General features: G+C 38.1%; 1 protein-coding gene across 1 annotated transcript in view; it reads left to right on the forward strand.

Moving 5' to 3' along the window:
• Positions 1–160: 160 nt before the first annotated feature.
• The window catches only part of PRDM6 (PR domain containing 6), a 67,393-nt gene continuing 53,492 nt past the window's right edge, over positions 161–14,061 (forward strand). Inside the window, exons 1-2 of the mRNA XM_009580010.1 lie at positions 161–227; positions 4,790–5,097. Of these exons, the coding sequence (XP_009578305.1) occupies positions 161–227; positions 4,790–5,097 (375 nt within the window). The remainder of the gene's footprint in view (positions 228–4,789; positions 5,098–14,061) is intronic.

A 14,061-nucleotide genomic window follows, 5' to 3' on the forward strand; every position in this document is an offset into this window, starting at 1 on the left:
TCTCCTCAGCGAGTATTTAGAATAGATAAACAAATAAATAAAAGGAACCCGAGGGGAAGAGCGCATCTGTGTTTTGCCCCACCGAAAGCCTGCATCAAGTCAGGCAGTCTGCGAGAAACTGCGGTTAATTTCGCAAAAAGAGATTAATGTCAGCTCGTCGATGAGAAAACTGAGGCACGGGGAACCCGTGATCCCTAGGAAAGCGCCAGCCCTCCGGAAACGAAAGGGTACTGTCTCACCCAGCCCACGCTCCCTCTTAGCTGGGTACCCGGGCCCAGCCGCAGTGATTTATACTTGCAAGTGAGTAATACCGTGTGAAATGATGGCCACTTACACGGGATACCTGCATGCTTGCCGTGAATTATGAAGCAGAGGGTCAGAGGCCACCCTTCTTTAATACCAGCAAACTGCAGGTATCCAGTATAACTGCACCTTTGAAGCATATTATTGCAGAGACAAAAATGTATTTCTTTCATTTATTGTTACAGCTGGTTTGCTGGTTAAAACACCATGTTGGACTCTACCTTTCACTGACAAAGGCTTTGTCCTCTCAGATTTCCTTTAAAATATGCAATGTAGTGTTATTTAGAATTATATTTTTGGGGAAATTATGTGTCCTTTCCCTTTTGCTTAGGTTTAGTACTTTTAAGTGTACTCTCATGGAGTTATAGTGCTGGCATTACACTGTGTTCATTTTTATGGAGGCAAATAAACGATAACATACTGCACTCCTCCCAAAAGAGCCATACCAAATAGCTCCACTAGGAAATCGTTTAATTTTTTTTCTTGCTTCTTCCTTGCCTCAATCCTCCCATCTATACAGCATGAAGGTATAAAGTGAGAAACCGATCTCCTTCCAAAGAGTCTGGCTGCATCTGGGCCTGCAATGGAGCATTCCCACTGACCTTACCCTCTATATCTCCTGATTTTATCAGAGGACACTCTGCTCTGGCTGCAGTCCTCCTTGCTTTTTCCATTTTCAGCAAAACCCTCAATTTTCTCACGTTTCTTGCTGCTTCTTGTCTTGATTTGGGGTATGACTGATGCTATTACAGCCAGTGGAAGTATTCAGCGGTCCTTGGAGGAGGCCTGTACTCAGAGCTGCTCTCTGAGGCCAAAATAGGAGGAAAGGCACAGTACATCTCTCCGTGTTGCCCTGTGTGGCAGTCCTCTGGGAAGCTCACACTTGTCCCACCATGCGACCTTTCCACACCCATGTGGGTCTTAGCAGTTGCCATCCAGTTTGGAGACTCTAGTGATGTCAGTGGACCACAGCACTCTCTGTCTCAAAAAAACCCCTTCTTTTCCATCTATTATTAAGCAAGTTGGTGCACTGTATCACATCCTACTTTGCAGTATCAATGCAGATGATGGTGTTGATCCTTTCTGTGAGGCAGGGTAGTGTGCAAGTCTTGAAGTTCTCCCTTTTTCCCCTGTCTAATATTAAGGACTTCCTTCCCTTGTCCTCTGAGGCAGAGGAATCCACTGCTTACAGTGACTGTCTTTAAAAGGGTGGTATAACATAATTGACAGTGTGCTTGGGTCAAAGCCTTCCACGTATCATCACACAAAAGTTAATCACGGAAGAGGAAAAGATGCACGGTAACTTTTTGCTCAAGGCATGCTAAAATATGTCTAGTAGGGCTTCCACTCCTTATAACATTTATGAGGAATTTTTTAAAATTTTATTTGTACAATTGCATAAAAACTGAAGAAGAGATCTATAAAGCATGCAATTAAGAAGAATTTCAGTACTGCTTAGTATTAAAGACAGACTCCTTCCCTCTCATCAACAAGCCATAAGCCAAAACAGTTTCAGAAGATGTCCCATTTTCCAAATTTTCAGCTTTGGCAGGACAAAGGGAAAGGAACACAGCGGGAGATCAGATACTGCTGCTGCCAAGCATTAAGACATTACAAGTGTTTTTGGATAGTGGAAAATAAATATCACTATGTGTGGCTTTCTGTAAGGGTGAATGACAGCGACACAGGGTTCATTTATACTCCTCGTCAATTTCTTAATTTCTTTCCTTGAAAAGGTAGAAATAAAATGTTTTATCCACACTCATGCACACGTATTGACAGGATGAATTGAAGAAATCCTTGTTCTAGGGAGGTACTAAAAGTTGCGTGCATGAAAAGTTACGCGTGTCTGGTAGCAGGATGCAGGAGATTGACACTGAAATTGCCTGAGTGGAGTCACGAAGATGCCTTAGCATGTTTAATGTAAGTTGCTACAGAGACACGGTGTCTCCAAGAAAGCCATTAATATTCAGGTAGTTGGGAGGAGAGTTACACATCTAGAAGATCGTCAAACAGTGCAAACAGGTCAGATTCAGGGGCCTGCCCTGGGTGCTAATTGACATCATGGTTAGACATCCTTTCTTTAAGCCCTCAGTTTTCCTGTCAGATGTTTTCTTTCTAACTTGCATGATTAGATGCCGGTTTTGTTTAAAGTGTACTCACAAGCCAACCTCTTTGGTGTTGGGTTTGGTTTTTTTTTGGTTTGAAATCCTTTCCTATATGATCTCCAATGCCAAACTCCAATGCAGCCCCTGAGATCTTTGGATATGCCAAAACCACATGGTTTCTTGATGACTGGTTTCAAGGAGGAAAGAAAAGATGTTGTAGTGATACCTCACTTCCAAACTAGCTGTGGAAACAACAACAACAAAACCCCCAACAACAAAACCAACAACAACAAAAAAGCATGTACTTGCTGCCTTTTATTCATCATGCCTGGGAATGGCTGTAGGAATATTTGCTGCATAATAATCTTTTCTCAGGACTGGCGAGAAACCTTTTCCCTGAGGTCCTGCAAATCTCATCCTCCAGCCACCTCTAATTGACGTGGCTGAGCGAGCAAAACCCTTCTGCAGTTGCGGCTTAACCCAACAAAAGAGTCGTTTTGCAACAGTGACTATATTGTTAAGGAAAGGCTTTAACCCTCCAGCCAAAAGGCATTTTTTTTTTGCCGGTATAAGCCTGGTACCCACTAGGGGCTTTTGTCCTACAGCTGCCCTGGTGTGCTGCACTGCCTGAATGGGCTCTTCTTCCCTTCTGCCTTGCTGCCCTTACACTGCTTGACAGGTTAGGGATGGCAGGGGGCAAGTTTCATATGCAGGCCTTCTTCTGCAGGGGCACCCATCAGAGTAATGCACAACTCAGGGCTTGCTTCCTTGCTTTCTGCTAAGATCTGTAATCGATGTTACAGGTAGAGAACTTGAACTGACAAGCACCAAGCACATGCATTTACTGCAAGACTCAAAGGTGTAACGATTTTGAGGGAAATTAGCTTCCACATGTAACTTTCAAAAATTTTCATATTGCTGAATGCATCATTTTTGTATGGTACGATTTAAAAGAGGATGACAGGAAATAGTGCTTAGAAAGTGTGTCTAAAATTACAGAATGCAAATAGAGGCCATATTTCGAAAATGCAGCTTTTATTATCCTTTAGCAGCTTTCACTGAGAGGAAGGTTTTCTTTTGAAAGCTCTGTAGGAAAGAGGCCTACATAATATGTAGTACGTCCATCTCGGAAAGAAGAACAGCTGAGTCAGTCCCCCTGAGAATTAAAACTGTGGTTACAGGCAATCTAGCAAGTCTAAATCTGTGGCATAGACCAAGAAGCTGCAGCTTCTATAGTGAATACTGTGCTTTATTTTTACAAGAATGGGTGTACGTTGTATAAAATTATTAGGAGAAAGATCTAGGACTTGCTACATGAGTACTATGGCATAGTTATTGTTTTTCCTTCGTATTTCTGGAATAAATATATATGAAAGTCTTTACTGTGCCACAAAAGTGAAATGTGCAGAAGATGGTAACCTATTTCAATAGATTCATTGTTATGTTAACTCAGCATACCTCCAGAGAAATGGATTTCCTAAGCATGAAACATTTTCCTGGAAGTTGTACCTTCATGGCATGTGCAATAGTGTGCAGTAGAAACAGTTAACCAAAATTTTCTTTGCTCAAAAAAGAAAAATCACATTAGGATCTTCCCAAAATAGAGAAACATCATCTGTTATTAGGAGCAGTTAGGGAAATAAATGTTTTTACAAACTGGTCTTTCTGATGGGAGCTGCTCACAACACCAGACATGCTGTTTTGCTCAGCTACATGTAACAGTCAAAGAACATGCATTCCTGTTCAATAAAAATTTTCAGACGTGTGCTAGGAATCAGTAATATTTGCTACGTAATTTCAATTTAAAGGTTAGATTTGGCTATAAGAAAGTAAATGTCTATGGATGCTCCGATTTGTCATTATGAGGTTCTGGTTTATTTATTTTATTTTCTAAACAGACAGGCATGCACACACATGTTAATGTAAAAAGTAAGTGAATGTTCATTTAAAATAAGGATGAAATTAAATCCTGTTCCAATTAAACCCTTGGCTTGAGCTGTGGTAAGGCAATTGAGGGGGACTTGTAAGGCATTATGTCTGTTTTAAAATGTCTCACCGAAACACACTGGGATGCTTTAAATGGGCTATTTATATTAGTCAAAAAATGAATCTTAAAAAACTGTGTTAAAATAAATGAGTCTTGGCAGGTCTTGCAAAACATGTGCAGGGTTTCTGCTCAGCCTTTGGGATTTCTTATTAAGGGCTTTGGCAAGATTAGGAAAACCATCCTAAGCAACATGCAAAAGGGCACGGTGTGTATAAGCTGCCATGAAATGATAGGAAAAGTAGAGGGGTCTGCACGATCTTGCCTGTGGCAGTGATCATGGTGGTGGCCAGCAGCACCATATTGATAGTGTTTTTCCCTCTTTGCCCCACAGGATGTGACATGTGTGCTGATAACCGCAACGGCGAGTGCCCCATGCACGGGCCCCTCCACTCCCTGCGCCGTCTGGTGGGTACCAGCAGTGCTGCCGCAGCAGCCCCTCCACCTGAGATCCCAGAGTGGCTCCGGGACCTGCCCCGGGAAGTGTGTCTGTGCACCAGCACAGTGCCTGGCCTGGCCTACGGTATTTGTGCCGCGCAGCGGATCCAGCAGGGCACCTGGATTGGGCCCTTCCAGGGAGTCCTGCTCTTGCCGGAGAAGGTTCAAGCAGGAGCCATCAGGAACACTCAGCATCTCTGGGAAGTAAGTCATCATCTTTCCTTCCTTGTCAAATTTGATTGTTTTGAAGTAGACATGGAATGTAATTGTATGTAGTATTAGCATTGTTCACTAGCTGTGAAAAAAAACCCAACACAATTTAAGCAAGCCGACCCAGCAGATTGGAAAATGTAGCCGGTGCAAGCAAAAGCCTTGCTGCACTAGAGGTATCATCTCAACTCATGGGGGTTGAGATGGCATATTGCCCCATCGCTGTGGCCTACAGTCAGTCCAAGAAAGCTGCTGAAACGAGTGCAGGAGCCTATTCTACAGCCCTGCTATTTGCACACTGAAGGTATTAGTGCTTGTTTAACTCTGGTCCTGCAATGACCGTGCTTTTGTGTGAAAGCCACTTTCAGCTCTCTGAAAATGTTCTTTTTCTGTATATGTCACCATCTTAGAGAAGGTAACAGTGATAACTGATGTCATTGAAAACATTCAGGCTATGATAGTTTGGTTTATTTTGCGATGAACGGTGACTGTGGTTTGGCAGAACAGATCATAAACCTGCTGTTGTATTCCTTTGGCCGTACAGGGACATCCATGGCTGTTACTGTTCGTGACCGTGTACATTTTCTCCAGTGAAGCACTGGAGTTTTCTGCTTAGGTGTAGTTTGTACGCAGATGCTACAACAGCATCTTGTGGTAAGTTAATTTAGAAAGAAAATACGGTATATGCTCATTTTACATGCAGATTTAATAATTAACAGGGAACACGTATAATCCCCGTGTGTGTCAGTACTTCTTATTTGCAGAAACAGCCTACCGTCTACCTAGTCTTTTGCCATTCATTTCTTCTTTGCTTTGTGCTGGAAGGTGTCATTTCTTAGTTCTGCTTAGTCCTCTGTAGCTGCAGCTTCTGCTCACCTCAAGACTAACTGTTACAGAGTACCAGTAGAAACATGCCCGTAGATCTGCAGGTGATACTTACTCATCTAGACCAAATCCGAATCTTCAGAATATAAGGGGATGTGCTTGCTGGTTATAAAACCGACAAGGAGTCCATGAAGTTGCAAAGAGTGGTTTTGCTGTCTTCAGTGGGTATACAGTAAAAGTGAATGGATTTTTAAAAGATATTTGGTGTTGTGGAGCCAGCATGTTGTGTATAGCACTTGTTCACAGAAAACCTGTGAATATTTAGGTTGTCAGCTCTTTGGGACTGATGATTACCTCTTTTAATCATTACGTTCTATTTATAGTATACTATAGTATGATGCATACTATCTAATATGTGTGACTTCTTTCTATGAGTAGGACCTCCTACGCATTTCCTATACGCAAACAAATAGTAAATAACACGTCAGGGTCTTTGTCTCAAAGTATTTACCTGGAAGAGTCATTGTGGCAAGAGGGAGATTTTCACTTTAAAGAGTAAAAGATCAGTCTCAGAACACACCTAAATGTACTCAGTCAAACTGGATGACTTGCAATCGTTGGGAGTTTTGTTGCTGCCTTCAGTGGGGATGGAATTTCTCTTGTATAGCAGACATTAATAAATCGGACTTAAATCTATTCCTACCAAAGCCCAGTGATTATAACGAGAGCATTTTAGGATATATTGTTAATCAAATATTTTTTTATGGAACACTCTATAATGATGTTGGAGGCTTTATTTTCATTGTTAAGAGTTTGTTGTTTAGACTATGCTAATTAACAAAATATAAAATAATAAAATAATAAAATAAGCTTGCCAGATCATCAAGTTACATACAACATTGGAATTTAGCTAAAATAAATGGAGTTAGGGAATTTTACATTATCCTTAAATATTTACGTTATCAATTAAATTTTTTTTTAAGACATGAATCAGTTTTATGGAAGCAGAATTGTAAATATTGATAATATCTTTTTTAAATGGGCAAAAATTTTTTAGTCTAATTTCAGATGAACTTAAAAATTGTTTTAAAGCAATGAAAGAAGGGGGGAAAGCCAAAAGCAAAGAAGAAAAAGATGTTAAATAAAAATAAGAAATAGTACTGACGTATGTGCTGCATTCAGGCCATCGATGGGTGTCAGCTGAGTTTTTGTGTGGGTTTGCTCTTCTGTTCTTAACACACAACACAGATTTCCTGTGGGCTAGCAAAATGAGTGTGTGTATTTTAAGTGAATTATCTTAAAAATAATAATTAAATTTAGTTTTTTGGGGGACGTATTGTGGGCAGCTCATGGTCTTGGATTTTTTCTGTTAATGGCAAAAATTGTTAGCAAAGAACGAATCACATACTCTAAGCTCTAGCTAAAAGTTTTGGCCGTTTCTCATTTGTTTTGACTTTCAATTTGGTATGTTTTATCTATCAGAGAACTAATGTTTAATAAACAAAAAGTATAGCAAAAGAAAGTAATCAGAAAGTGTGTGTGATTTTACAAAGCTGATCTAGGAAAATAAATAAAAGCAATTGAAAGAAAGTATCTGAATAGTCTGTATTCTTTTAGTCTACGTGGTATAGGAGTGTGGATTAAATCACTGTACACATTGTCTCATCATTGTCCTTTTATAAAGTTGTGGCTCTAGTCAATTCTTTTCCATTGATCTTTTCAAGATAGCTGCAAATACAAGTAAGTCCACAGATGATTTATTCAGCATTAGGTCTTGATGGACCTTATAGAGAGAACTTCTCTTTCTCAGTACCATAAATAGCATTCTAATATTTTTTCTCTCAGCACTGCAAAGTAAAGTTGGTAGATATTTGTTTTTGTTTACAGTTCTTTGTTTTTAGAGTACACCAGATAAATAGAAGGGCTATGGCAAAGACTTTTAAGCATAGTTACTGATTTGGCGGCTTTTAAAATTCTCTTTGTTGTGGGAAACATCAGAAGCACTGCATTTGATGTATAGTTCAACGCTATGGAAATATGCTTCAGTCTGTCTGCACAAGTGTTCCCATCATGCACTCAGTGTTTGCTTTGTATGTAATCCATACAGCATAATGTACAGCGATTCAGAGTAAATTACATACCATTCCATTACCTCACAACAGGCCTTGACACCTATGGGCGTTCATGGGAAATTATAGAGTTCTCTCACAATCAGCCAAGATAATTTTTTATAACTTACAGAAAGATCAGCCCTTCAGAAAGCCAAAAATATTAGTCATTTTTAGTTGTGGTTCTTTTTTTTTCCCCTTTGGCCCACTTCTATCCAATCCAGCGTTTGCTTGTATTTTATGAAAATACAATAAACTCTGATTTATTTAAAACAAAAACAGGACTGGGTGTATTAAGTAAACACTCTCTTTGGTAATACAGGCATTTATTCCAGCACTGCTTGATAATATTTCTGATCTTTTTTTTTCTTTTTTTTTTTCATTTTGAAGTAATGCGAACAATCCTTTTGTTATTGAAAAGAAAACAGAGACTTTCTCAGCAATTAGGTCTTACTGATGAGAATGAGATAATTTTCCCCTAATGTGTTTTCTAATAAAGAAGTGAAAAGGCACACTTGATTCCAACATATATGAAAACATTATCTCAATTATTAATGTGTCCTTACTCCCTGGAGATAAATTAATCTAGTTGCACATGGTTTCCCCTTTCTGTTTAACATCAAAATTTAATAAGAGTAGACTTAAGGAATGTATACGGTATACACTTAAGTTCTATTAGAATAAAATACAGAAGTTTAAAAGACTTATACATTTTAGTAGCTGAAGTTTTTCAGTCTCCAAACTTTAAACTGTGAAGTCTGGAAACAGCTAAATCATAAATGGTCTTTTCCCCTGCAAATGCAGTTCAGATGAAAAAAACTTTTACTGACAGACGTAACAAAGGATAGAATCTTACAGTTTCCTTTTCTTCGTTCTGATAAAGAGTCAATTTTTTTTTGTCAGAAGTCAAATAGGTTTTTTTTCTTGGAATAGCCCAAGAATGTCAAATATATTATCTCACTTTATTTTAACGTGACTTAATTTAAGTTTTGCTTTTCTGGAAGAAATGCTTTTTCATATGTTAGGTTTTTTTACAGGGATGAGCAAAATATATATACAGCAGGGCGTTCATTAGTAATTACAAAATGCTAAACCTGTGTTACTGATTTTCCCCTTAAATGGACACAGTTAACTGGCACTACTGGAAAGTGTGCATGTCATTTTAATAAAGTACCATTTGGGTATTTATTGGCCTTTTTGTGCCTCAACTGAAGTCAAAGAAAACATTGCCTTTGACTTCATCTGGACCAAGAACAGGCATTTTGCTGGGATGCATGCTGGCCAGAGTCCGTGCAGCGGTACTGTACATTTCTGTACAAATTAATACGCAGAGAGAATCCTTACCTTTCAAATGAAGCACTCATTCCAGTTATTGTGATGGATTTGTATTCAGATTCTCAAGGCTGTAGTTTTGGACTAAATTCGCTGTTACAGCAAAGCACTGGGGGTTAGAATTATGTGCATGCCGTAGTTCTATTAAAGTGAAAATTATGTTTCTCAGCAATCCATCATCTAGTATTCTAGACTGCTTGTCAGCCCTGTTTCAAACATATCATGTTAATGAAATTAAAATAATTGAAAAACCCCCATAGTTATATTACTATTGTATCTTAAATTATGCAGAGTAACAGCTGGTGCCATTCTGTTGTTTTGTTTTGCCTTTTCTGAGGATTTTGTGTGTGTACCACACTTGTGTTTATTTTCTATTAAAAAGGCACAATCATTTTTACTTTTACATGGATTTTAAGTTCACGTACTGCCTACTGGAAATACCCCTAATGTTGTGTTCAGTAGATTGCTAAGCTGAAATTTCAGTAAGAGCACATTCAGCGCCACAACTTCTTTAATTTATGTACCTTAGAAGAAATTGCGCTAAGCCGCTATAAAGCAGCTTGCTAACATTAATATTTATGGATCACTTAGTATCACATTTTTCCAGATAACTTTTTTAAGTTATAGATTCCTTACTTGGGGTCAATATAAAGTTAGTCTAATCCCAAATATAAAAGCTACTTTGCGTTTGATTATTCTTATTTTCAGAAAAGCTAAACTAAACCTTGATGCCTTATCTTCATGTATCTCCATGTCTTTGGTATGTTTGTTCCATGTACACAAGGTATCTATTGTATGCCTGAGCCGATAAGTAAGCCTAAGCACACGTGCAACAACATAAATCTAATTTGGCACAGGGACTGATTCTCTTCCTATTTAACAAAGTGTAGTTTGGAATAAACTTTAGTGGGGAGTTGGATACAGCCCCAGAATCTCAACAGTGTTACTGAAAACAATAATTCCATGGACTGCACAGAACATGCACGTGTCTGGACACACACTATTCCTAGGAAAAAAATTTTTTCTAAATTGCCAGATCATGCAGGGACTGTCTGTTTTTCCATGGCACATAATCTCACCTTGGAGATTCTATTATGTAATACACAAAAATACTGAAATAGAACACAAATAAATACCAAAGCTCATTTCTGTCCTTATTTGACCACTACCTTTCCGTATTGCTCAAAAGTGATCCAATCACTAATATTATGGAAACACTTAACCTTTTTTTATTATTAGTTAGTAAAAGCAATTTCCATTGTTGGATGAAATCTAGTTCGTAAAGCTGGAAATTACTCTTTAATTTATGATAACCATTAACAGTGAATTATTTCTATTGACTTTTGATTCAAAGTGGGTGAATAAAGGCAATGTTTTAATGAGATACATGGCTACCCAAAATGTGTTGCGTACCTGATGCCGATAATATATTGGTTGTAGATTTGATAAGCTGAAACTGCAGCACTTTTCAGGGTGGCGGTGATGTTCAATATTTTGCAGAACTGCCTCAATCACTGCTGTATGTGTTTTGGTCCCCCAGGTTTCATGGCATCAAGCATGCACGGACTTTAAAATGCAGACTTCTAAGTAACCGCTTAACATAAAAGCTGGAAAATTCAGCCCAAGGTATACTTTCCTTCCACGCATATGGCACCTTTTTCAGATAAGTTACAGAATTCCATTATCCAAATTGTTACACATGTGTGACAAAGGTTGACCTTTAGTCATGTCAATCCTTTTTGTGTAGGCCTCGGGCTCCAGCCTAATGGCTCAAAGCCTGATTTACTCACTGTAATAAGGGCAGGAGGTCGAGCAATTGTCAGCTTGCCTGCTCGTACTCGTCTCAGAGCCTGGTTGAAGGCTGTTAACACAAAGCTTTTCAAAGTGAATTTACAACCACCACCACTGACAGAGGCCAATCAGTACACCATAAATGTCAGGTTAGTGAGATTGAGCAGTAAGTAAAGTACTGGCAGCCCACTATTGGCTGAAATCAATTGCTTAAGGTTTAACTGAGAATAGCGATCCATGTATAACTACGTCTGCGGGAAGTGTGGAGGGCAAGTTGGAGAGTAGATCAGGTAGAATTACCCACCAGCAACAGCCATGGCACCAAGCCCTGCATTTGTTCTCCTTCCATACGAATGGTGCCTGCATTGATGTGATTCGTGGTCAAAAAGTTGTTGGACCTGCCTCTTAGTTCTAGAAATAAGAGTATTCTTTATTACGTACGGAAAAAAAAGAAGAAAGGTAAAACAGTGTGCTATCTTACCTGGACAAAGAAGGCTATGACGTTTTTTAATGTATTAGTTCAGTAGTACTTGACTATTTTTAGTCTTTGGTTTCAGAGAAGGCTTTTTCATAAGGAAACTGTGGCTTTTTGCTGTTGGCTTGTAACTGGAAACTATCACAGAATTCACTAATGAGTGATTATGTACCTGAATATCCATGAGATGTAGTTACCCACAAGACTGAATGTTTTTATCATTTTGTGTAGTGACAGCTTGGACAACAATTCATTTGGCTTTGAAAGCATCAGCATTAAAATGTAGGAATCCATTAAAATGCTGTATGCCAGGATTTATAAATTAGGCAATTTCCTTGATTATTGCAATCATTTACAAAATTGATTGTCCCAGTGTGGTATAAGCAGATTTCAGCAATGATCATTGACAACAGGCACATCCTCTAATATCTGTACTCATTGTTCCCTAAAAGAAAAGCCACTCAGCTACGAGGTTATTCTCCATCTCAAGGTCAATTATGCATTGAAAAAGTCTACTAATGTAGAAGATCACACATCTTTAAAGGAGAGCCACATCAGCTATTTATAGACTGTAATGATAGCCAGAACACTTATTTTTTCTTCTATGTGTAATTTGTTTGCTGACAGCCAAGGCATTTACTTGAGTCAGTAGTGCATATTGTCTTTGTGATCCGTTATTGAAAGGTAAATAATTTTGGCAAATTGCAGCTGTAAATATTTATTTGATTGAGGATTTAAAAGTCAATAATGTGTTTTATTTGTTGCATCTTAAAGTTCTAATTAACCTATAGATATAGTGTATAGTAACTTGATTTGGGTCAATTATTTCTGCAAGACATAATAAAGACATTATGTCACAAAGCAAATACGCTCTAGAAGTTTTCCTATATTAAAATAAATACAATAAAGCCGCAAAATGCTAGCCACCAACCACAGAACCACAGTGCTTTCTACTTGTGTGAAAATAAGCAGTATGCACAGTAAAAACCTATAAATGCTAAACCTTAAAATGCAGGTGATTACAGGAGATTCTTCTTGCAAACTGTAGATGAGGTCCAGTCATAGCTGGCAACAAGCTAATTTGTGTCAGGCCTCATGCAGATCATGAGCTTCCAGGACTAATATCCTGCAGTTGTTAATCAGTCCTTGCACAGACAAGATAGCCATTGATGTCACTAGTAACTTTGATTTGATGAGGTCTTCAGGCATGACTGAATAACACGGTATTACTTTAATCACAATTCTTAAATCATTTTTCCAAGATAGGCCAACCGTTCTTTCAGAACTGCAGAGCCACCTGCATATTGTCTGCCACTCTCTATACAACAACAGTAACACGCAGTTAACATAAAGGTACCCTTGTGTAAATGCATTCATGTGACCTAAGGATAATATTTTACTGTAAAGAAAGGGAGGATTGCATTGCCAATGACTGTGTAGTAGCGCATTGTATTTAGTTAGATAAATATTAACATCAAAGAAAAACTTTTTTTTTTGGTATCTTGTAAAAAATCTGTAACTCATAAATTTATTGTTTGTACTACATTGCATATTTGTTGCATGGATTTAGCAAGATGTACGTAAACAATTCCATATTTTAACAGTAATTCAATCTGGTACTTTCTGTGTAGAGACCTACTGGTGTATAAGCAAGCAAATTTAGTGACCCCAGGGCACTTCTAAAGATGTTTTGATTTCATCTGTGGAACTACAAAGTAGAGAAAAGTGGTTTTATCATGGGTATGAGAATCTCCTACTGAAATAGAGGCCATATGAAGACTGTTCTTCATGGTGTTCACCTGTAACAGAGCCCTGAATTTGGAAATAGAGTAATGGTCAGTATTTGTTACGGTCCTAAACTGGAAAAAAAAAAAAAAATCCTACATTAAGTGACATGTCATGTATAAAACAAATGAAGTAAGCAAATCTAGGGTTCACGATTTTTACCTAGGCTAAACTTCTAGTTATGTAAAGGTCTGTATTTTTTAAAAAATGGTTTACATGTACTTTTTGCCTGATGCCATGTCAGCATTCACTGTGGAAAGCAGGGTATTTGTTCTTATCAATCTGTCAAAAGAACTTTTATAGCAGTACAGATTGGTGACTGATCCTATTTTTAGACCACCATTTTACAAAAAGAGCTTACCATTGAAGTGAAAATTTTTAAAAAGTGTTCTATTTTCTATATTCCATTCCATTTCTATTTCTATTTATTTCTATTTTCAGTTGGCTTGAATTCTGTCCCAGTTTTCATTGCTCCAGTAAAAGGAGGAGATGAAAGAGATGCACAATTACTGAGAGAAAAATGAGAAGGACAAATTTTTCTAATTTGTAAGATCTGTTGCTAATAAAGCACATCTTCATTTCCAATTGAAGAAGTGAAGTTTTGCTGAGCTACAGATATTTCCCTGGGTTTTGTTAATTCAT

Source organism: Fulmarus glacialis, unplaced genomic scaffold (genome assembly GCF_000690835.1).
Source record: "Fulmarus glacialis isolate BGI_N327 unplaced genomic scaffold, ASM69083v1 scaffold43736, whole genome shotgun sequence".
In the NCBI taxonomy this organism is placed as follows: Eukaryota; Metazoa; Chordata; class Aves; order Procellariiformes; family Procellariidae; genus Fulmarus; species Fulmarus glacialis.